General features: G+C 37.3%; 3 protein-coding genes and 1 long non-coding RNA gene across 9 annotated transcripts in view; 2 read left to right on the top strand and 2 right to left on the bottom strand.

The window, feature by feature from the left end:
* LOC132145601 (glucocorticoid-induced transcript 1 protein-like) overlaps nucleotides 1–6,704 on the bottom strand; it is a 36,484-nt gene extending 29,780 nt beyond the window's left edge. The window contains exon 1 of the mRNA XM_059556737.1: nucleotides 5,949–6,704. Within this exon, the coding sequence (XP_059412720.1) occupies nucleotides 5,949–6,342 (394 nt within the window). The 5' untranslated portion in view covers nucleotides 6,343–6,704. The remainder of the gene's footprint in view (nucleotides 1–5,948) is intronic.
* Nucleotides 1,853–25,000, top strand: part of LOC132145605 (uncharacterized) — a 52,975-nt gene continuing 29,827 nt past the window's right edge. The window contains exon 1 of the long non-coding RNA XR_009434491.1: nucleotides 1,853–1,976. This is a non-coding gene — a long non-coding RNA (uncharacterized LOC132145605). The remainder of the gene's footprint in view (nucleotides 1,977–25,000) is intronic.
* On the bottom strand, nucleotides 7,945–17,231 carry LOC132145596 (UBAP1-MVB12-associated (UMA)-domain containing protein 1-like). 6 transcript variants are annotated; one of them, XM_059556725.1, is made up of 4 exons: nucleotides 16,933–17,231; nucleotides 16,699–16,799; nucleotides 12,853–12,938; nucleotides 7,945–9,644 (listed from the first exon to the last, which is right to left on the bottom strand). In XM_059556725.1, exons 2-4 carry the CDS (start codon nucleotides 16,775–16,777, stop codon nucleotides 9,366–9,368), a joined length of 444 nt encoding a protein of 147 aa, XP_059412708.1. In that variant the 5' UTR covers nucleotides 16,778–16,799; nucleotides 16,933–17,231; the 3' UTR covers nucleotides 7,945–9,365. The 6 variants fall into 6 exon arrangements, with proteins under 6 accessions (XP_059412708.1, XP_059412711.1, XP_059412710.1 ...); XM_059556728.1 differs by having other exon boundaries at nucleotides 16,699–16,786; nucleotides 17,162–17,201; XM_059556727.1 differs by having other exon boundaries at nucleotides 17,176–17,201.
* On the top strand, nucleotides 17,905–20,614 carry rpa3 (replication protein A3). The gene is made up of 4 exons (XM_059555342.1): nucleotides 17,905–18,142; nucleotides 18,405–18,479; nucleotides 20,253–20,361; nucleotides 20,444–20,614. The coding sequence occupies exons 1-4, from the start codon at nucleotides 18,044–18,046 to the stop codon at nucleotides 20,524–20,526; spliced, it is 366 nt and encodes a 121-aa protein (XP_059411325.1). The 5' UTR covers nucleotides 17,905–18,043; the 3' UTR covers nucleotides 20,527–20,614.

The raw sequence follows: 25,000 nt of genomic DNA, 5'->3' as shown, positions 1-25,000 counted from the left end.
GTGAAAGACTGCGTGAAAAAATTGTGGAAAACTTTAAAAACAATGTTCCTCAACGTCAAATTGCAAAGGCTTTGCAAATTTACTTTTACATCATCAAAAGATTCAGAGAAACTGGAGAAATCTCTGTGCGTAAGGGACAAGGCCGGAGACCTTTATTGGATGCCCGTGGTCTTCGGGCTCTCAGACGACACTGCATCACTCATCGGCATGATTGTGTCAATGACATTACTAAATGGGCCCAGGAATACTTCCAGAAACCACTGTCGGTAAACACAATCCGCCGTGCCATCAGCAGATGCCAACTAAATCTCTATCATGCAAAAAGGAAGTCATATGTGAACATGGTCCAGAAGCGCCGTCGTGTCCTGTGGGCCAAGGCTCATTTAAAATGGACTACTTTCAAAGTGGAATAGTGTTTTATGGTCAGACGAGTCCAAATTTGACATTCTTGTTGGAAATCACGGACGCCGTGTCCTCCGGCTAAAGAGGAGGGAGACCTTCCAGCATGTTATCAGCGTTCAGTTCAAAAGCCAGCATCTCTGATGGTATGGGGGTGCATAAGTGCATACGGTATGGGCAGCTTGCATGTTTTTGAAGGCTCTGTGAATGCTGAAAGGTATATAAAGGTTTTAGAGCAACATATGCTTCCCTCCAAACAATGTCTATTTCAGGGAAGGCCTTGTTTATTTCAGCAGGACAATGCAAAACCACATACTGCAGCTATAACAACAGCATGGCTTCGTCGTAGAAGAGTCCGGGTGCTAACCTGGCCTGCCTGCAGTCCAGATCTTTCACCTATAGAGAACATTTGGCGCATCATTAAATGAAAAATACGTCAAAGACGACCACGAACTCTTTAGCAGCTGGAAATCTATATAAGGCAAGAATGGGACCAAATTCCAACAGCAAAACTCCAGCAACTCATAGCCTCAATGCCCAGACGTCTTCAAACTGTTTTGAAAAGAAAAGGAGATGCTACACCATGGTAAACATGCCCCGTTCCAACTATTTTGAGACCTGTAGCAGAAATCAAAATTGAAATAAGCTCATTTTGTGCATAAAATTTAAACATTTGCTATGTTATCTATGTTCTATTGTGAATAAAATATTGGCTCATGTGATTTGAAAGTCTTTTAGTTTTCATTTTATTAAAATTTAAAAAACGTCCCAACTTTTCCGGAATTCGGGTTGTACATATGGCAGATTAATAAATGTAATCAATCAGATATTGATCTACTATTATAGCACTGATAATTTGATAGTTCCTCAAAGCTAAAAGCTTTAAAATAAAACAAAGAAACACACTGGTGTTAGATTTGTTACATACTGTAAACAAGTTCTGCTGTTCAAAATAATAATCTTTCACATCACGATAGACACTCACTGTAAAGTAAAACAATGGTAAACACCCCTCTTTTTTGTGGGGTTTCTTATAATTTAAAGGAACTGTTCACTCAAAAAAAAAAAAAAAAGGTTAAATCTGTTAAAAATGTACTCTTTACCCTAAGGCCAACCAAGAAGTAGATGAGTTTGTTTTTTCATCAGAACAGATTTGGTGAAATTTAGCATTTCATCACTTTCTCACCAAAGGATGCTCTGCAGTGAATGGGTGCCGACAGAAAGAGAGTCCAAACAGCTGATAAAAACACCACAATAATCCACACCACTCCAGTCCAAAACTGGTGTTTCTAAGAAACAACTGCTGTTGCTTGTAAACAGTGCTTGATTTATGCATATCTCTCTCTTGACTCAGACAAGATGACTTTCTTAAAGGAGAAAGCAATATTTTGAACAGTGGACTTATATTTTCCCAGAACCAACAGTTTAAATTTAATGTATTGATGGATTGTTTCTTACAAACACACAGCTTTTCTCTTCACAAGATGTTAACTGATGGACCGGAGTGCTGTGGATTATTGTGATGTTTTTATCAGCTGTTTGGACTCTCGTTCTGACGGCACCCATTCACTGCAGGAGTATGCACTACATATAATATGTGACACATGATTATTAGCCTTAGATAGTACAGTGTACTAGTCCTTTCTGGCACAGGCACTAAAGTCAACATAGAAACTGATAAATATAGATATTTTATGTACTGTAATCTATTTCAAATGTGTCTAGCATATGTTATAGAGGACAGAAGCGAAACAGAGTGTGTGTTTTGTCATTATAGTGCTCTCTGCTCTGGGATGGGTGGGTGTGTGTGTGTGTGTCTGTGATAACAGGCCTGAGTCAGACCGCTGCTACCTAACAGCACTCCAACACAAAGCCAGAGACAAAATACTGCTATCTTACTGAACAAGACAAAAGCTTAAGCACAACAGAAGAAATTAACTCACCCAGGCTAGACTCATGGTCCATTAAATGAATAGTGCTTAACACCACACTGAATTATGAGAGCTCACAGACACATGTCTGAAACAAGAGTTACAACTCTAAAAATATCTGGTCATTTAACTCACAGCATTCAAGGCCACAAATCTCTGACAACTTCTTTAATTACAAGAAACTACTGTAAATGAAAAGGCCTTTTCTGTCAGTGGGTAGTTGACTTTGTATCTCATGCATTGTGATCCATTTAAACTATCTCAACTAAAATGATTTGGAAATTCTTGTGTAATTTCATACATTCTGCTTTTTAAAATTAGAAACAAAAATGTCTACACCCAAGGAACTCAGAAAAGAAAGTTAGCTTTCTTGGCTTATTAAATGGCATATTAAATTTACCGAAAGGAAAGCAAACATTTAAACAGAGGAACAGATACAAAGTCATCAGCCAAGAAAAATCTCATATTGCACTCATGAACACGTGCCAATTAATGTTGTGAAATTAGTCAATTAATAGGGTTGAAGTCGCTTGCCTAATTTAGAAAATACACCACAATGAATCATTATGAAAAGTCGTGATGAAATATTACTCATGTTCCCTGCCATCATTAAACAGGTTTACTTCAAATGCAATGCACTTCCTGTTAACGTCCACAAACTTTCAAAGAGCTTTGAGATTCTCCTCACAATATCATCAAAAGTGATGAACATTCACCATTTACTTGCTTCTCTGCCTTAGCACAAACACCCATTTATAACCAAAGATCAAAATAATGTCCAGGGATTCATGACAATAAATGTCAGTGCACTAGTTCTGACACACGATTACTGCGAACATAAATAAAGAAACAAATGACCGCATACTTGAAAGGACAGTTTCCTTCCATGTACACTGAGTCACTGACCTCTGAAAGTATTTAGACTCACTGTCTGAATGTGATGACATTATGGACAAATTATATTTGGTTTAATATTTTGCAATGAATTAATCGAATGGAATGAATTCTAAGTGCAATTCTTAAGTGCCCAAATTCTTGACACACACACACACACACACACAAACACACTTACATATTACATACATATACAGGTGCTTTGTCAATAAATTAGAATGTCGTGAAAAAGTTTTTGTTAGATAAATTCAATGCACACAGACTGAAGTAGTTGAAGTCTTTGGTTCTTTTAATTGTGATGATTTCTGCTCACATTTAACAAATACCCACCAATTCACTCTTAACAAATTAGAATATGGTGACATATTGGCATGTCACCATATTCTAATTTGTAGAGAGTGAATTTGTGGGTTTTTGTTAAATGTGAGCAAAAATCATTATATTGGAAAAATCTTATTGGCAAGCTAATCAACTCAAAATGGTCTCTCAGTTTGGTTCACTAGGCTACACAATCAGGGGGAAGACTTCTGATCTGACAGTTGTCCAGAAGACGATCATTGACACCCTTCACAAGGAGGGTAAGCCACAAACATTCATTGCCAAAGAAGCTGGCTGTTCACAGAGTGCTGTATCCAAGTATGGTAACAGAAAGTTGAGCGGAAGGAAAAAGTGTGGAAGAAAAAGATGCACAACCAACCGAGAGAACTGCAGACTTATGAGGGTTGTCAAGCAAAATCGATTCAAGAATTTGAGTGAACTTCACAAGGAATGGACTGAGGCTGGGGTCAAGGCATCAAGAGCCACCACACACATGTGTCAAGGAACCACAGACATCGTCAGAGGCATCTTTCCTGGGCTAAGGAGAAGAAGAAATGGACTGTTGCCCAGTGGTCCAAAGTCCTCTTCTCAGATGAGAGCAAGTTTTGTATTTCATTTGGAAACCAAGGTCCTAGAGTCTGGAGGAAGGGTGGAGAAGCTTGAGTTGCTTGAAGTCCAGTGTTAAGTTTCCACAGTCTGTGATGATTTGGGGTACAATGTCATCTGCTGGTGTTGGTCCATTGTGTTTTTTGAAAACCACAGTCACTGCATCCATTTACCAAGAAATTTTGGAGCATTTCATGCTTCCTTTTGCTGACCAGCTTTTTGTAGATGCTCATTTCCTTTTCCAGCAGGATTTGGCACCTGCCCACACTGCCATAAGCACCAAAAGTTGGTTAAATGACCATGGTGTTGATGTGCTTGACTGGCCAGCAAACTCACCAGACCTGAACCCCATGAGGAACAAGAGACCAAACAATGCAGATGAGCTGAAGGGCACTGTCAAAGAAACCTGGGCTTCCAGACCACCTCAGCAGTGCCACAAACTGATCATCTCCATGCCACGCTGAACTGAGGCAGTAATTCAAGCAAAAGGAGCCCCTACCAAGTAATGAGTACATGTACAGTGAATGAACATACAATTCAGAAGGCCATCAATTCACTAAAAAATGTTATTTTTTATTTATTTATTTTTTCTAATGAAGTATTCTAATTTGTTGAGATCGTGAATTGGTATGTTTTTGTTAAATGTGAGCAAAATCACACTTAAAAGAACCAAAGACTTAAAGTCTGTGTGCATTGAATTTAATACATGAGTTTCACAATTTGAGATGAATTACTGAAATAAATGAACTTTTTCACGACATTCTAATTCATTGAGAAGCACCTGTGTGTGTGTGTGTGTGTATATTTGTTCTCTTAGTAGATAAGTGGTCAAAATAGATTTCTGGTGCCTAATTATTATTGTTGTTAAATCCCCATAAACCAATTTCTTTTTAATGACAACAGTGTCTAATACCTTATCACCAAGTAATAATGCAGTAAATATTTTTTTTGCCTCAATATCAATATTAATACATTCTTGGGAATAAATGAATAGATTCTTAGATGTCATTCTCATTAATTTATCCTTAATACACAGTCAGCACATAAAGTGAAAGACATAGAAATGGTAAAATAAAGCTTTAGGCGCTCAATTTGCACCACTTATGTATCATAATAGTGTGTTATGTTTCATAATAGTGTGTTATGAAGCAGAACAGCGGGGTTGTGTGTGTGTGTGTGTGTGTGTGTGTGTAGGCCACACAGGGGGCCTCGTCACTCAGCCTCCAATTACACACGTAATTCTAATTAACTACAACCCTGAGAAACACATATACCATCTCATATAGGACCGGAAACACAGAAATAACGCCAATATTAGGAGTTATGCGTGTGTTTACGTATCTCCACCACCGCTAGCTTTAGCCGGAGCAGAACCAGCGTGGGCTGTGTCTCAAATCCTAGCGAGCAAACTACATAGACGTCATCGCGCAGGACGTGTTCGGAACGCGTTCCAGTAGGATATACCTTGCGTCTAGGGAGCTCGCTACGTTTTAAAACACAGCCACGGTCATAATGCACAAACACCATTATTATTTACATTCTATTTTAATGCGTTCGCCTGCAATATGATTTAGCTAATTGGGTCTAAAGCATTTTATATATGTACTCACTGTATATAAATCTAAGATGCATATAAATCTCGCGTTTCTTTTATAATAACAGTTATAAATGAAGAATGGATGTTGTTTTCATGATACACAGCTCGACCCGATTAAACGACTCCAGCAGCAGCAGCAGCGTATGTGAAGATGCTTGAGTTAAATGAATGGCAGCAGATGTAGAAGCAGGCCTGTTGTTTACCTCTGAGGACAGGTGAAGGAGGGCAGCGCTCCGGTGAGCTCCTGTGCTCCGGGGGAGAGCGCCTCTGCCGCGGGATCAGACGAGCGTCCAGCGGGCCGCTTCCTGCCGCGCTGCCGGGACTGGAGCTGCGCTGCTGGGCTGGAGGTGATGCTGTGGGATCGGTGTTGCTTGCGACTGTGGAGGAGGAGGTGGAGGAGGAGGAAGAGGGAGGGTGGGTCGGGCTGTGCTGCTGATTTCCACGCAGGAGCTGGTAGGGCACCGTGGCGCGAATGGGCTGCAACCGGCTCGTGTTGCCGGAGGATGAGGACGATGATGATGCTGAAGAGGAGGCGTTGATGGGGGACCCGTCATTGCTGCGCCTGGCTCGAGCTGAGTGCACAGGTGATGCTGACATGACTGAACCGTACTATGTGCTAGTTTCACTGTAAAATACGCGAATAAATTACTCCCCAGGCATTCATTGAGTTAAGTCATTGATTAAACTCTTTAACAGTTACAGTGCTGGTTTAGCGCGCAACTTCGGTTTGTCGGTTAGAGCGCTGAGTTTGTAGCAACGTATGTTAGTTTCCCTGAACGACGGTTTGCTCAGGCAGATGTTTGGTTGACGCTGACCAGTCTTTAAAATGTGTCAGGAGTTCATCCGAGTCTGGAACCTTAAAAAAAGTTGACGCTTATCCCGACTGTCGTGTGTCTCAGCACCCCTCTTTCGCCTGGTGTTACTCCAAATGACAGGCTCTCCAGCGGCGCAGTCACTGAAACGCGTGGGCGGGAGCGTCCGGCGCTCTTACGGCCTCTGATTGGAGCATTGCGTGAACGAACTAAAATATGATTGGTTTGGCGAAAATGATGGACTTAGAGAGAGCCAATAGATTTATTGTTGTTTAGAACGTTTGGGATTCTGCCTTGCTATTGGTTTGGATTGTAAACTCAGTGACTGATCTAAAAGTGCAAACATTAGTAGTAGATAATAACACAGATGGTCAGTGTAACGGACTTAACTGTAAGCAATGCAAAAGTTAGCAATGCGTGAGAAGACATTACGAGAAGCCGGGGCTAGTTGTCACAAGTGTTGAATCTCAAACTCTAATGCAATATAATATAAATGTGTGTTTCTCTGTCGGTGGTTTATATATGTTGGTTTCCACCACGTAGAAAATGTTTTTTCATACAGCTACTAGGCAAACAAATGAACCACACTGACATACATTTAGACAAGGGTCATCTTACAATTGAGCTATCAGGATAGAAATGTCAGGCTGGGGCAAATTGTCACACGTTTTAAAATTAGATTTGACAATTTGGTAAACCTTTACATTTGTGACCCTGGGCCACAAAATCAGTCATAAGGGTCCATTTTTTGATATTGAGATTTATACAGCTGAATAAATAAGCTTTCCATTGATGTAAGGTTTGTTAGGACAGGATAATGTTTGGCTGACTTTGAAAATCTTGCATCTGAGTGCAAAAAATTTGTAATATTGACAAATTCACTTTTAAAATTGTCCAAATTAAGCACTTAGCAATGCATACTACTAATCAAACATTACCGTTTGATATATTTACCATAGAAAATTTACAAAATATCTTCATGGAACATGATCTTTACTTAATATCCTAATGATTTTTGACAAAAATGAAAAAAATATAATTTTGACCCTTACAATTGTATTATTGGCTATTGCTAGAAATATAACCATGCAACTTATGTCTGGTTTTGTGGTCCAGGGTAACATTTTTGCTTTTTATTTACTCTGTAGTAAATCTGTGATAAATCCTTAGATGGGCTGAATAATATTTACAAGATATGAATATGCAAAACAGCAAATTGCAACAAAGCAATGTTGTCAAATAAGATTTTAATGAAACAACATCATATTACATGCTCAGAATCATGTGGCATCAGAAACAATGATGAATTTTGTTCGAGATATCCAGGAATCCAACAAAAGACTTAAGGGGAGTCAATTATTTTATTTATTATTTTAAGGGGAGTCAATTATTTTACAGACATTTTTATAGCGCAAACACAACTTTGATTACTTCAGTACATTTTTGAAAAGGATAGTTAAGATACATTCGGAGGAAGCTAAAATAAAATAACCATGTCGGAAAGACAAATCAAAACGGACTAATCACATTTTTTTTTAAAACAAAAGTGAGATATGAAGTAGTATCAGCCGATATTAAGTAAACACTTGAGACAGCTGAACTCCTGAGTGCATTGTGTAAATAGCAGCACACACTATGATGAAACCCATTCATTAACTGAAATTCAGATGAAAGAAAAACAAGAAACTGTGTGGCATATTCAAACAGAACAGTAAATCCTACTAAAATCCATGTGCACGTTTTTGCAATCAAACTTAGTTCAGAATACATATCTGCCTTCCAAAATGGGGTGTGTCATGTATCGGCAGAACTTAAAACCGTCATGCATTAAAACCAAACACCAGTCGAGGTATTTATATTTACACAAACAAGTAAAAAGCACACTTTTACGAACAGAGAGATATGATATTGGCCTATTTATAAAAAGCCCTCCGATGTCTGTTTCGTGATTTTAAGTGCACTCCATTCATAAGAAACTTAAAGTGATGTGTGTAATTTTTGTGAGATAAAAACACTTCATATCCCAGTATTATATGCAGACAACTACAAGTAAGATATATTCTATCCTGATTCCCATGAAAAGAGCAAAACACTGCACCAGTATCAGGACATTGTTGTTGTTTGCACATCCCAACCAGACATCTGAGTCAACCAATAGCAACCGTTTAGGGCGGGACAAACTGTTTGACTGACCAATAGCAGACAGGGAGTTTTTTTTAAATATAATTTGCATTTGAATAAAATAATTCTATTACCAAGTTATTTATTTTACATACATTTAAAGATCACTGAGAGATATATCAATATATAATACATTTCCCTGGCTGTTTTCAGTCAATGACCTTAAAACCGATTCTATAAATTACAGTCTTTGCAGAAGTAAGAAAAAAAACTAAAGAAGGCCAACACAGACCGTGACGTCTGAAACATCAACCAGCCCAATGCAACTACTAAGAAACCTAGCAGTTTCAAAACAACCCTATTTCAGTTCAGCACATCACCTTATGCTACAGGAACCTGCAGTCTTTTACACCCGAGAGATTGTACACCCGTAAAAATTTGAACTACATTCTACATGTGTTAAAACAAGACAGTAACGCTCATCTCACAATCGAGTGCAAGACCCTGAGAGATTGTAAACCATCTTGATGCTAACTTATTTAAACTAAAAGGACAGATGACGGATTTCAGTCAGTGACTGATTTCTGTCAGCTAAACTAGATCTTGGTTTATTTAAAAGGCAAACGGTTAAAGAGGAAAGGCTCATAGTTCACCACGGGTTTAGTGATGTAACTGATGGCCAAAGAGTCACGGCTCACAAAGCACTGAGTTCTCCAAGGTGAAGTCATAACGAAAGTTGGTTAGTTTGTCATTTATGTTGTGAGGCAAGGTGATATCTGTGACAAAGGGCAGTCCCGCCTGCATGGCCAGGATGTGTGGTGCTAAAGTGAAAGGTATGTCTCCTAGAAGCTCAGGGAGGGCTGGGGTGGCGTCTACAGCGTGTGTTTCTGAGGACATCTTGGCAGACGTGGGTTGGGAGGAAGGCCGAGTCGTCTCTGTAATTCCTCTGCTCCCGGCACTGGATGGCTGAACAAAAAGAAAGAAAATCCTCAGTGAAAACTGAGAAACCAGATCTGTTGAGGAGCAGCACTGTTATTATCAGTCAACTCAACTATCTACCATTTACCAAACTGCCACTGTGAGCAAGCTCTTTAAATCCTCATTAATGCTGGTTCAGTTCAGATTAAACTCATTTTAATCAAGGTCGGGTGATATATGTCAGATATTAGTTTCTTTATATACTTACTGTAATGACTACATAAATAGTCAATAGTCAATTCATTTTTATGATCTATAAAATCTAGGTCTTATCAGTACCCCAAATAAAGAGCAAAGGCTGCAGCCGCAGAGATGAGAAATCTGGTCTTATCTGAGGTGGATGAGGAGTCATTACAGGCCTGAAACATCTCGACGAAGGAAGTCACATGCTGTACCACAACTAGAGCTGAACTTCATACTTTAACACGAGTACTGGGGCACACGTGCATTGAGTACAGTACATAGATAATAACTAGTTTAAAACTGTTTGTAAATTGGAGCAAATCAACTACACTACTGTTCGGAAGTTCAGGGGGCAGTAAGACATAAATTAAATTTACACATTAAATTGATGAAAGATGACAGTAAAGATGTTTATAATCTTACAAAAGATTTAATGCTGTTCTTTTTAACTGTCCAATCGTCAAAAAAATCTTTATTTTCATTGATGATAAATTAGAAATGTTTTTCTTGAGCGGCAAATAATCCTATTAGAATGATTTCTGGAGAGTCATGTGACACTGAAGACTGGAGTAATGAAGATGAAAATTCAGCTTTATATCAAAGGAACACATACATTAAAATACATTAAAAGAGAAAACACTTATTTGATATTGTATTTATATTTCATAATATTACTGTTTTTACAGCTTTGGTGAAAAGACATTTCTTAAAAAAAGAGAAAAAACTTAATAGAAATCTTAAATAAATTTGACCAACCCCAAACTTTTGAAAGCCAGTCTAGATTGTAAAACATACAGTAGTTTGTGTGAGACATTGTCTTTTCTGTGCATTACTAATTAAGGTCAAATATGATACTAAATGCACAAAAAGATGTTAGCTTTTCTGTGATGAAACGAGCAAAGCTTTGAGACTTTAGCTGGTGTGTCTGGTGCTGGCTGTCAGAGTTGTGGAGGTGCTTTCACACTCTTACCTTTCCTGTTTGTCTTATATCAATGCCAAACACATGTCAGACAAAGAGTAATAATACATTAATGCCAGTTCTTTACAGTAACATGAGAAGCAAAACCCAAATAACTAACTGAACTGAATAAGGTGGAACTCTAAACTTCCATACAATGAAAGTGGATGTGATTGAAAACTGTCAAGCCCCGAGGCTAAAGAGCACAACAAATGCAGTCCATATGAGTGGAGCACTATATTCCAAGTGCTTTGAACCCCTATGATGAGAAACAGACTAAAATTTTATTATAATTCAAATTTCTAAATGTAATTCTTGGATTGGACTATTCGTTCAAGCATCTAAATTAGGATTCTGAATGGCAGCTGTGATGAATTTCACTCTTGTGTGGCTCAAAAGAAAGAGTCCCAGAGTTGCTGATTCAACTCACTGGTCATTTCTGGGGATGTGCTTTTGAGGCGTTTCAACAGCTATCCTGTGAAGTGTCATTTTGTTCCTGTCGATGTTTGGCCATGTTTTGCATGTGGTGTCAGTTTCGTTCCCCTAAAAGACAGCCTGAAATGGAAATTCAAATCACCATTTGTCCTTATCGTGAGCTTCTCGAACAAGAAAAAAAAAAGTAGGGTGAGACTTGATTTTGGATTATCAGATCGATGTTGTTTGCTGATTGCTGCAATGGTTTCATGTGAATGACAGGTTTCTGAAGGGATTATTGTTTTGCTTGGTTTCATTGGGACTTTAACACTGGAACTCGCATCACTTATTCACTGGAAATTTGAATCAAACTGTCACAAGTCTACACCAATAACTCCAGGGTAAAGTATGGGTTTTACTCCAGCCCTTCTTATTGAAAGAGAAAGAGTGAGACTGAGAGTCATTGACTGGCCACATGTCTCCAGGCGGTGCTGTGGAACAGATTGCTGAAAGGCAGCTGCACATGTTGGCTCTGTTCAGTCCTGCCACCAGGCACCTGTCACACACCCGCTCGGCTGGCCTAACTCAAGGGGCTCTTTCTCTCTCGTCCAGCACACAGCATATGGAAATCACGCTAACACTGATTACTCTATGAGCGATCCTTAAGATTTAATTACTCTCTTCAGGATCAGATTGAAAACGGAACTCCATACACAGCTCAAAGCAAAGAAATAATACGTTTATGGAAGCTCATTTCCGCCACTAAATAAAAAATGTAAAAAAGGTTATTGACTTTGTTATATCTCACAATTACGACTTTTTAAACTCGCGATTGCGAATATGTATTATGCAATTTTTGAATTGCGATATAAAAAAAATTGCAATTACCTTTTTTGTTCAGTGGCGGAAACGGGCTTCCATATAAGTTTAATCAGATAGAAAAGTACAGCACATTTTTTCTCAACAAACATGTACATCATTAGCTATGCTGCCATGCAAAGTTTAGAATTTAACTAATGTGCAAAATTAACGAAATTATTAAAACATTTGTGAATAAAGCACAAATTTGCACATTTTCTTTCACATTTCCATCCCATGTGTTCAAAAGAACATAATCACCACTTTCTGGCGTAGAATATCAATAATAAAATGAAAGTTGCTACAACTGGGGCTCTTTTTTCCTACATAACAAATGTCTTGCATCAGATGAAATGCATAACATAACATAACTATACAGTCTTTACTAAGATTTTTTTCCAAGGAACGACATATTCCCAAGTGATTAAAAATGCCCTTTTTTATTTTATTCTGGCCTCGGTGCTATTAGCCCGGCCTGGCTTGCACTGGCCCGACAGTGGAAATGCGGCTACTGAATCAGTGATCCAGTCACAACACAAATTCATGGCAACAATAACTATATTACATTTTTGTGGACTGGTGGCTAATTCTTAGAAATATGTACGTTCTTATACAATCTGCTTATGCCACACTGACAGGTTTATGGATTGCGTTAGGAGTAAACCTTCATGTTTACGAATGTGTATGAATCATACTGTACAAATTCATACAAAGTTTTTTATTGTAACATCACTAGGTTGTTGCAGCATTAATGGTTTATTCAATAAAGAGAAACAAACTCACCTTAGACGGTTGTACGATTACATTTGTTGTGGGCTGCCCGATGTTAATGGACTGAATCTTCTGTCGCTGCTCGTCAACAGTTTCACCTGAAAAGCAAAAAAATACAAAGAATTAATCATTTTAAAATCAATCAGAGAAGAAAGGTGCATTATTCAGCACACAGCGAGCCCCAAAGCCAATAACGGGCCCTTCACGTCAACAGCTTCATTTTCAGCAAGAATAATTGATTTTCCTTCGCTGCCAAAAAAATAATGTGGATTAACTACACTTAACAGAGTACTTTTCTGATTAAACTAACAGATTACAAAGCATTAGTCCATCAGGGTACTTACAGCTATAGTCAACAATGTTACCTGACAGAAACTTGCAACACCTTGGAATCATAACCAGACACTAACAGAATGATGAACGATACAGAGATCCTCTACACGGGACATGTTTACATCTCTTCCCTGTGTGGAGCTGCAGATGATGTAATTCCTCCTTGAAAATTAAGCCAGCCTCTTCCTGTTGCTCCTGAGAATAACAGAGCTGAATGATGACTTGGTGAGTGAGTGTCTGGCTCATCTCTGGGGCCTACACACACACACACACACACACACACACGCACGCACGCACTCACAAGCACACACGGCTCCTCCCTGTTGTTATCAAACAACTGCACAAGTAAGTCCCTCTGAGATGCTGCCCATTGGTTATGTTCTGACTTGTGTCGAGGGGCGTTCACACTGAAAGCGAAATAATCACTGGAGGTCACCGGGTCGTGGTGTTGGTTGCTAGTAGCTGTTCATCCTGGACCCTAGTTTCCAACTGCATCATGAGGTGGGTCACAAACTCTGCTCACATTTGTTACAACTTTGCTCATTTAAAACTACCATCTTTAAATGCCAACAAATATATATATATATATATTTGCTGCAAAATTCTGTCAGTGTGAATTTCTTATAAGACACTCCAAACCAGAAGGAAGTAGTGATGCACCAAAATAAATTTCTTACCCGAGCTAAAAAAATAAAGCTTCCTTTCATTTCGTTATTTTTATTTTTTTTTTAGCCAAAAACCAAAACTGCAAATAAAGTTTGGGTAATTGAAACTAAATGCGAGTGATTGAACTCTACTGTTCAGGGTGTCGTGTTCTCGGGGGACAGGCTAAAGGGGTCATGAACTGCCTTTTTTATTATTTTATACTGTTCTCTGAGATCCACTTAAAATGTTATCAAGCTTTTTTCATTAAAACATCAAAATTTAGAAGTAATAAGCTATTTTCTGTCCTAATCTCGTACCTGCCCATGCCTATACAGCACCAGTCAAAGGTCTGGACACTCGAATGTGAAGTGACTGTCGTATATATAGAATACAGTACATACAGAAACTTTTCTATAAACCCCCAGACCAAACCCCCCCACCCAAAAAAAAATCTGTGCTTGTGACTTTCTTACTCTTAGCTCGTCTGGGAAAAAATTGTAAAGCTGTATCTTTATTTTATAAGTGTGATAAAACTAAAGACCCTTTGGAGATATGAAAAATGCAACACTACTCTATAGGTAACATGAGATTGAGGTTTATATCCCCTTTAATTTGGTTGTACTGGACAATATGACACATCATGTTGGCTGAGTTTTTTAAGCACATTCTCTTCTGGAATGTGTTATATCAATTTATGCAGCTTTAATAAATATCACAGTGAAACAAATGAGAGCACATAGACACATTTACATCTAGGAGCCATAATTATTGAATTAATTCACCAGAGGTAACTATTGTAAATTGGTAATTAGGGTATATTAAACCCAATCAAACATCAATGATAGGTAGAGCAAACACAAAACTACTCACCGCTATTGCCTGTATAACTTTAGCTATAACACATAGAATTTCCAAGAGCACGAAATCTGTATTAATTTGTATTTTATCAACCTTAATATTTCTTTGCACTTTCCATGTTGTCATTGTTGCCGTTCAATCTTCAGATTGTACAGTCAAAGTGTGAACATGAACTGGGTGGTCCTGGGACAGGATGAAATGCATGTGCCGAATGCAGTCGACTGCTTTAAGACATGAGTTATAACATGCAACACAACAGTCTGTCCCTGCCTTCACTAAGCTCCCACCTACCTTATAGCTACTGTTGTTAATTAACAAATCACATATGGTCAGTAAGCACTTCAAAGTCAAAAGCAAGGAATAGCTTTTCCAAGAGAAGCAGATCTGTGGCACAGATAAATAATGCAACGTAAGCCTATATAGTCCGAAATCACCGCAGCCTTGTCACCCGGGTCCACAAACCCAGGTCAATTGAGCCTGGTCTAATGTGCTGGAGGTGATCCGCTCACACTTTTGATCTCCAGCCACATGCACCTGATGATACACAGGTCAATGACACTACAGACGAACAATGGTCAACTGCTATTCCATTCGTTCAGGAAAAAAGAACTAAACTTGCTTTAAAAAATCTGTTGTGACTCCTAGAAATTTCAGACCGTCAGTTCACTTAAAGAATAAGGTAAGTTTCATAACCTAACCATATTTAATGCTCCTAACAGGACCAACAAATCTATTCTGCTGCAGTCTGAGAAAACAGTCTTGTCAAGTTCCGGTTGAGCCAGAGCAATTGATTGGGTTGAGTTCATTTCTACCATACAATTCTATCCTAAAGTACTGAGACTGGGACACATGAAGCAAGCTGCACTCCGGACCAGTTTAATTACATCTTACATCATGTACAGTTTGTGTTCCTGTTGCTTAGCACACTACTTAAACTCGAGAATAAAAGAGGTTTCAAACATCACTGAGTAAATCTCTTCAACCTGAAATGCTGAGAAAGTACTTAGAAGATTAGGACTCAAATATCTATAAAATAATAATGTTTGATAATCATTTTATAACACTGCAACTTTGCATAAAGAATGAGTAATAAAAATGAGTAATAATGTATTGTAGAATTTAGTCCCAGATCCAAATGCACTCTGTAAAATCAATATGAAATCAGGAACTTAGCATATATACTCTATAATCTATCATTGAAGCCTAGCCTTTCTGACAATACACAAATGCAGTACTTTGATAGCAGTTCAAATTAATGTCACAAGAGTTAAGTGGCAATCCAGAACTGCAGGCTTTGAAGAAACATCCGCTTCAAATGAAAAGCCTCATGGTCCCTCCTCTGGTCATTTCCCAAGCTTTCTCACAACATGGTTAGCCTAAAATTACAGAAGCATTCGAGTTTGCCAAACATCCATCTATCCTCAAATATTCAGCGGTACTTTTCCATTCCCCGGTTCGCAGTATTTCCTCAACTACATGGGCACACTGAATGAGCTTCTCAAATCTGGCTCGAGCCCTCAGTCAACATATCCTGCACTTTATGAAGCATGGGATCTCGCTTTCCCTTTGACCTACATTCCCTCTAATATAGTCACAATGAAGATTATATGCTTCCCGTCTATCAGAAGTGCAAATATATGTTACCGTGGAGCTGTCTGACAAGCAGAAAACATAAAACATCAAGCCTATTTGCTGCACAAGCACAACAAAAGAAGGAAGTATGTGGTTTCACTGTATCTGTCAAGATTACAAAGTCAGATCATTTAACTGACGCTGACCCTTGGCCATTCATATCCACTCCAGCTACAGGAGACTGGGGGCACAATATATAACATACTATGGCTTAATTATTCATACTTAGTACTTAGTCTTTCTTCTACTGAACTACAGCCTTCACACTAAATTTGAGGATTGAATTATAGCGCCCTCTTGTGTTAGATCAGATTTGGCAGTCAACTAAGAAAATAAAAATAAAATGTAGAAACTAATAAAGGCACTTCTAAAACTGATCAAATTACTCACCAATGATGACAAATCCATCAGTTTCTCTCTCAGAAGATTTCCTGGCTCCGTCATTCTTGAATCCGAGAAACTTCAACATCTTGTGTCTCTGTGATGAAAGTCTGAGTCACCCAACAACAAACGAGCAGATGGCGAAATTAAGCGAGTGTCACTATTCGGATGTATCTAGTCTTTATGCATTCGAAAACAGTAAACGATCGTGGTCTATTTAAAGTTATAACGTGGCTTGAATACTGGGATGTTGTTTTGTTTTTTCTGGACAGCTCTAGAGATGAGCGAGTTAGCAAGCGTTAGTTTTTAAACAGTCACGCGCTAAGGCTGCCATACAACATCTCTGCTGTAATACTGTAAACAACAACAACAACAAAAACAACCTCTTTGAGATAAATACTGTCTTACTTTAAATCATACATGAATAATATTTCATTTCGGTTGTAATAAACCATAGACATATGGTAATAACCAAGCTAACGTTACTCGACTGAAGTCTTGTTTACGAGTTCTTCCCACGCCGTGTCCAACTGCTTTTTCGCTCCGTGTTAAAACCAAAGCAGGAAGAGATTTATTTTCGTTTAGGGAAAAAAACCTACATAATAATAATAATAATAATAATAATAATAATAATAATAACAACAATAATAATGAATGTTTCTATAAATATTTTCACACCAACACAAATGTGAAAACCTTGATTAGAAAAACAATTAAAGTGCTTATTAATAAAGACTATATAATACCTTATAGTCTTAAAAGGACTTTGTTATTAATTAACCAGGATTATAATTTAAAAAATGATATATAAACAAAAATAATGTGTTTTATAATGTGACATATTATCAATGGGCTACAATAGATCAAGTAAGATCGTAATTATAGGAAAATACCATATTCGTGAACAAAATTAGCTTAAACACAGCCTTTTTTTTACAGAAATGAAACGATATAGCCTAGTTACTTCTTGACTGGAAAAATAGTCAAGCAGAACGCACTAGGTCTCTGTAAAGCTTTTAAGTTGCTTTTAATGTTTGCTCTCTTTTCCTAATCGTTGCATATATATATATATATATATATATATATATATATATATATATATATATATATATATATATATATATATATATATATATATATAAATAATAATAATAATAATAATACAAATTTTAAGTGTCTAAGAACCGATTCGACCACAACTAGGAACTCTTTGTCTGACGTACCGGAAACGGTGTCATCGGGCAATACGTCACTCTCTCTAAGTTTTCCCGCGATTCTGGTGTTATCCTCTACTGGTTGTTGTGAGTCGTTTTGGGTTGTATTTTTTTTATATGATTAGCCGTAAACATCCAGAATGACAGGCGTTTACGAGTCTCCGAAGCCCAGAATCAACGCGTCGATGCTGGCTCAGTACATCGGTCGAGCGGTCTGCTTCGTTGGACGCTTAGAAAAGGTAACGTTACACTGTACAAAAACACAACCTCAGTGTTAAAAACCAACATGTGTTCATGCATTTACTGCGTACTGAACCTTCTAACTGTATAATGAACAATTAATGTTACTGATATATGATAGTAGTGTTTTTGAGTAGTTTTCAGAATCCCACAACAGCAAGACGAGCCTATTAAAGCCAATCATTTTCATATTATTCAATATTATCATACATATTCATAATGCAGAATGAAAGTGATTTGAGTATGTTTGTGTGTTGACAGGTGCATCCATCAGGAAAGACTCTTAGTCTGTCAGATGGAGAAGGAAAATCTGCATCAGTGGAGCTCAATGAACCTGTGAGTGATACGATCAGTAACGTTATACAGGTGCTGGTCATATAATTAGAATATCATCAAAAAAAATTTAAGTGATTTATTTCACTTATTCCATTCAAAAAGTGAAACTTGCATATTATATTCATTCATTACACACAGACTGATATATTTCAAATGTTTATTTCTTTAAATTTTCATGGTTATAACTGACAACTAAGGAAAATCCCAAATTCAGTATCTCAGAAAATTAGAATATTGTGAAAAGGTTCAATATTAAAGACACCTGGTGCCACCCTCTAATCATCTTATTAACTCAAAACAGCTGCAAAGCCTTTAAATGGTCACTCAGTCTAGTTCTGTAGGCTACACAATCACGGGGAAGACTGCTGACTTGACAGTTGTCCATAAGACGACCACTGACACCCTGCACAAGGAGGGCAAGACACAAAAGGTCATTGCAAAAGAGGCTGGCTGTTCACAGAGATCTGTGTCCAAGCACATTAATAGAGAGGAGAATGAAAGAAAAGATGTGGTAGAAAAAAAGTGTACAAGCAACAGGGATGACCTCACCATGGAGAAGATTGTGAAACAAAACCCATTCAAAAATGTGGGGGAGATTCACAAAGAGTGGACTGCAGCTGGAGTCAGTCCTTCAAGAACCACTACGCACAGACGTATGCAAGACATGGGTTTCAGCTGTCGCATTCCTTGTGTCAAGACACTCTAGAACAACAGACAGCCTCAGAAGCGTCTAAGAAGCGTAAAAAGTACTGGACTGCTGCTGAGTGGTCCACAGTTATGTTCTCTGATGAAAGTAAATTTAGCATTTCCTTTGGAAATCAGGCTCCCAGAGTCTGGAGGAAGAGAGGAGAGGCACACAATCCACGTTGCTTTAGGTCCAGTGTAAAGTTTCCACAGTCAGTGATGGTTTGGGGTGCCATGTCATCTGCTGGTGTTGGTCCACTGTGTTTTCTGAGGTCCAAGGTCAACGCAGCCGTATACCAGGAAGTTTTAGAACACTTCATGCTTCCTGCTAATGACCAACTTTATGGAGATGCAGATTTTATTTTCCAACAGGACTTGGCACCTGCACACAGTGCCAAAGCTACCAGTACCTGGTTTAAGGACCATGGTATCCCTGTTCTTAATTGGCCAGCAAAGTCGCCTGACCTTAATCCCATAGAAAATCTATGGGGTATTGTGAAGAGGAAGATGTGATATCCCAGACCCAACAATGCAGAAGAGCTGAAGGCCACTATCAGAGCAACCTGGGCTCTCATAACACCTGAGCAGTGCCACAGACTGATCGGCTCCATGCCACGCCGCATTGCTGCAGTAATTCAGGAAAAAGGAGCCCCAACTAAGTATTGAGTGCTGTACATGCTCATACTTTTCATGTTCATACTTTTTAGTTGGCCAAGTTTTCTAAAAATCCTTTCTTTGTATTGGTCTTAAGTTATATTCTAATTTTCTGAGATACTGAATTTGGGATTTTCCATAGTTGTCAGTTATAATCATCAACATTAAAAGAAATAAACATTTGAAATATATCAGTCTGGGTGTAATGAATGAATATAATATACAAGTTTCACCTTTTGAATGAAATTAGTGAAATCAACTTTTTGATGATATTCTAATTTATGACCAGCACCTGTACTGCAGCTCTCTCTCACTACTCTCTCTCTTTCTCTCTCTCTCTCTCTCTCTCTCTCTCTCTCTCTCTCTCTCTCTCTCTCTGTGTGTTATTGCTAGTGTTTAAGGAGGTAACGTCACTCTTTCTTCTGTCCCATTTAGCTGGATGAAGAGCTGAGTGGGATTGTGGAGGTTATTGGGACGGTGTCGAACAAAGGGGCCGTTATGGCTGTTTCATATACTCCGTATCGAGAGGACAAAACCTCTTTTGGTACCCATTATTATATTGATTCTGAGTTTTATTTTTGTCATTTCATTCACTGGGATGCAAACCATTTTCATTTGTTTTGTAGATCTGGAGCTGTACAATGAAGGCCTGAAAGTTCTCCATGATTTCCCCCAGTATTACCCATTTGAGGTGTCCTTAAGTGGTTAAACTGCACATTTTATTTGCCTTTTACAGTTTCTGTATAATTGGATATTTTACTGTGTTTGTAAAAAATTAAAATAAAAAAGTATGTAAACATTATTGTTTTGTTTTTGGTTCTTGAAATAAAACCGTAAAACCCTTGGTTGCATTGATCATACATTTTACAACATAAGTTTGGAATTAATTTACCATTTTACATTGTCACGTTTTGTTTTTTTAAATCATGAAGCAAATTGTGATTTTGAGGCAAAATTTAAGAAATCAAACATTTTCTGTAATTCATATGTAAAATCTAGCAAACCAGTCTCTCAATATAACTAATCTCTCAACTAAAATGGATTTGCCGCCACTTAATGTAATTATTACAAGGGGTTGGTGTGTTAGATCTTATGGATGAAGTACAGAATGTATTTGATTTCTTAAATGTATATTTCCAATTGAAAGTGAACATTACTGATGTGTTTGTTTCTAAATAAGGTTAACATGATGTTTAAATTCACATTGACTGTACACTAATACGAAAAGCATGAGATGATATTCAATGTTGGTTCACAGATGTTTATTCTAACTGGATTTAATGGGGAACAATCTAGTTTAAACAATGTTATGATGTAGTTTTGTGTTTATATGAGCAGTTTTCTATATCATATTACTGCAAAACAAGTTATGCACATTGCAGATATCGTATTGACAGAAAGTGTTCAATTTTTACGACTTTTATTGAAAATAAAAAGCAATATGTTCCACATTCTACGTTCAAAAAATTATTTCCAGCTCGTTTTATTCTACACTTGTCTGACAACATTTCCTGAAAGTGCCACCAGTTTAATTTATTTTGGTGTTTTTTTCACACAATTATCTCAGTTCTGTTTGCATATTTTTTTACCTCTAGATGGCAATAAAGAGTTAAACTGTCAGGTATCTGACAGATTGTGACTTCCGAGTTTTCTTAAGCCAAGACAAGACTTTAATTAAAGAATTAAAATGCACTTTTTCTTTAAGTATTTCTTCTATACAATAAACCTATAAATGTAAATCACTCATGAATGACAATCAATTTAAAAAAAAAAAAGGTACTAACCCTCAGTGGTTCATTCTACAAGATGTAGACTAGATGAGTTAGTTTCTTAAGAAACAAATCCATCATTAAGGCGTTCTAGTTTTAACTGTTGTTTTTGACTAATCCCTCTATCCATAATATTCCTTTCTACACTGAAAAACACTGAATTAGGGAAGAAGTATGCACAGATCAATAATGGACTTTTTCCACTGGATGAAGCGTTATTATGGATTATTATTATGGACAGATTGTCTTGTCTGAATAAAGACTATTTTCAGATACTAAAACAAGAATCCTGGAATGTACTTTTTTAATAACGTGAAGGAGGCTAATATTTCTATGTAAAAAAAAAAAACTTGTTCCATTACAAAATTCATCAATCAGTAAATGACAAAGTGTCAGAAGGGGGTGAATGACCCAAATACCTCAAGCAGTCGCTTCAGTATAGTTACCATGAAAAGACAAACCATCTCCATCAGGATACACGTACGCCATTAGAATAAAAGATGCATTCAGATACTGTAGTACTTATATGATGATCAATAGGTGCTCACACTGGTGTGGTGAGGAGTTGCCTGAGGTCAAGCAGCTGCCATATTGTTGCAGGTTCACACAGGAGTGTGGAAGTATAGTATGTGGAGAAATATGCAAAGAATTGACAAATTTTAATATATTGGAAAATCATGGGAACATTATATTAGGTTTTAAGCCTCTGCTGAAGTGTGTGAGTAGGAAATGTCAGATTACATTTCCAAACATTTATTTGAAATAACATGAAGAAACAGAACAAACCGAGACAGACTAAATCCAGACTAAGTCTCCAAGATGCTTGAAGAAACATTCCTGCTAAGCTACCTGAAAAACTAAACACACGTGCACCGAGGGCATAAAGCTCCTGTAACACAAAGGATGCTCACACCAAATGTTGATTTAATTTAGTTAATAGAAGTTAATTGATAGGTGAAATCTATTTATGACATTATTTTTGAAAGCATCTTCACTTTACAGCATTTTCACACAAGTGCCTAAAACGTTTAACAGTGCTGTCTTAAAACTATTTCTTTGTTGGTGAAAATACAAGACTTTTGCACAGTGCTATCTATAAAAGAAATGTCTTAGATTAAAGTTAAGGTAAAAATTAAAGATTAAAAAGCTTTATAAGATTAAATGGCAAAAATAGAAATTCAAAAATATAATTGTAGTTATTTATTCATCATTATAAATGCCCCTGACCAAACATGTTCATGACCTTAAGTAAAACATATTACTGCCACATGCCATTGGCAGTGACCTTCACCTTTAAATAAGATAGAGACACAAAATGCTGACAGAATGTATCTGACATGCTTAATAATGTGTCTTCCTTTTAAAATAGGCTTTTTTGGGCTCATCTTGGGTTTAAGTGTTTGCATCAGATCTTTTTCTCCACGGATGTGCCGCGGGAAGGCTTCTGCATATCATCTTCTGACATGTTTAACAAATCACCCGCTCACAATGGCTTCAAGAAACCTTTCGTAGCCTGTGGTCACACATGTAAGTTCCCAGGGCCGTTAAACTGTCTTTAGCACCGTGAAACAGCAAATCTCTGCAGCACTTTGAAGTCACATATCATTTCACATATTTTGTTTACACTGAGGTTCACACCGTGCAGAAGTCCAAGCTCATTCTGCGGTTGGTTCTTGCGCTTGAAGGCACAGGATGATTGAAACGCCACTCTATTCGTTTTTCCTTGTCATGACTCCCAGATTGGGAATTTACTTCAATTTGGCCATATTTGTGAAAAAACTGAAATAATAAAAAATGAAAAAATGGGATGTAAAGTAGAGCAGTTGAGAGGAACTCAACCAGAAACGATTTGTAGAAGAAATTAACATGTCCTTCTCATACTGTCAGCAAATAAAGTAAGTTATGGTACTTTCTATATGGCTTTATCTTATAACACTGAAAAAAACATAACATAAAAAAAAAATTCAATTAAACATCACTGGACCAACCTATATACATCAGTTTATACCAACAAAATTATTGTTGATGGACTAAATAGCTCTTTAAGGTATAAATACACTGGTTTGCACTTTGTACAGGTCAGAAGAAATTGGATATAGGCCTATATTATGATGTAAAATACAATGACAGTTTCATAGAGTCAAACTTTTCACCTTTGACTCAAACATTTCATGTTGAACAGCCACTGTAAGTATGAGGACAAAAATCTCAATGGTGTAAATATAGAAGACGTGCTGCATATATCTCTTTTATCAATTGTCACGTTTCTCCTCATGACTTAGTGCTGCAAGTGACATCTTCAGTGCTGTTTAAAAATACGACTCCCGATGACATCGCATACTGTGATCTGATCTTTGCATACTGAAGCTGAGCTTAGATGAAACTACAACAGCACCATGTCTGAGGTGTTTTTAAGCAGATTTATGATTTTTGACAGCTGTATTTACTGTGGTTGTCCACTGATTTCCTTCGACTCCTCCTCCTCCCTGTAAGTCATTCTTCAGTGCCTCGTTGCCCTGTCACTTTTTTTTTTTTTGTCAAAGAGCTGAGACTATTAAAAGGATGGAGGAATGTGCATTCATGTTCTTATCTTTAAAAGATGACAAGGTTGGGAATAGGGTATGTGACGTGACCATTTTCTGACCTGTGTTGTTGAAGCAAACACTCAAAACAAGTAGATACCAGATCCACGGTTTGAACACAGCTTCTCGTTCTTTATTACTGTTTCTACACTGGAGAATGACTTCATGTCATCATAACCATGTGATAGACCAACTGAGGGTAAACTGTACTTATTTAGTCTGGTGGGAAACATGTAAGTATCTTCTGTAGCTTCTGAAGGACAGTAATAAGTGAAACGCACATCTTCATCCTGTTCAGTTTTCACCCCCAGACCTTTTGTAATAGATGTGTAAAAGTCCCTCAGATGTCATCAGTATCAAAATCATAAAGTCACAGCTGGAAAGTGTTTAAATATACAAAAGATGGGAAACCAAAGAATGTGTAGATAGTTTAACTGTTCAGGACAAACAAGGGACTCATAAACATCTATTATTTGAGCTTTTATATGAGCTATTGCCAACATATATGGGCATATATGTTTTATATATATATATATATATATATATATATATATATATATATACATACAGTACACACACACACACACACAAATAGTTCCATCCTTAAATAAATAAATCAATATTTTAGTAATTTTCTATAAATGTACAAAAGTCGTCTACAATTTATTCTGTGCTTTTAATTATAAGACAATATATTTGTTTTTATGAATGTATTTATTTTTCTTTTGAGATCATGAAAACGTATACTCAGCCTAAATTGTGACACATCTAAAAATCTTTTAAACCTTACAAAAGTTATTTTATTTTAATATTTTTAAGCTATGGAATAAAT

The sequence above is a fragment of the Carassius carassius genome, chromosome 8 (assembly GCF_963082965.1).
Source record: "Carassius carassius chromosome 8, fCarCar2.1, whole genome shotgun sequence".
NCBI classification, from domain to species: Eukaryota; Metazoa; Chordata; class Actinopteri; order Cypriniformes; family Cyprinidae; genus Carassius; species Carassius carassius.
This window is presented reverse-complemented; position numbering and strand designations above follow the sequence as displayed.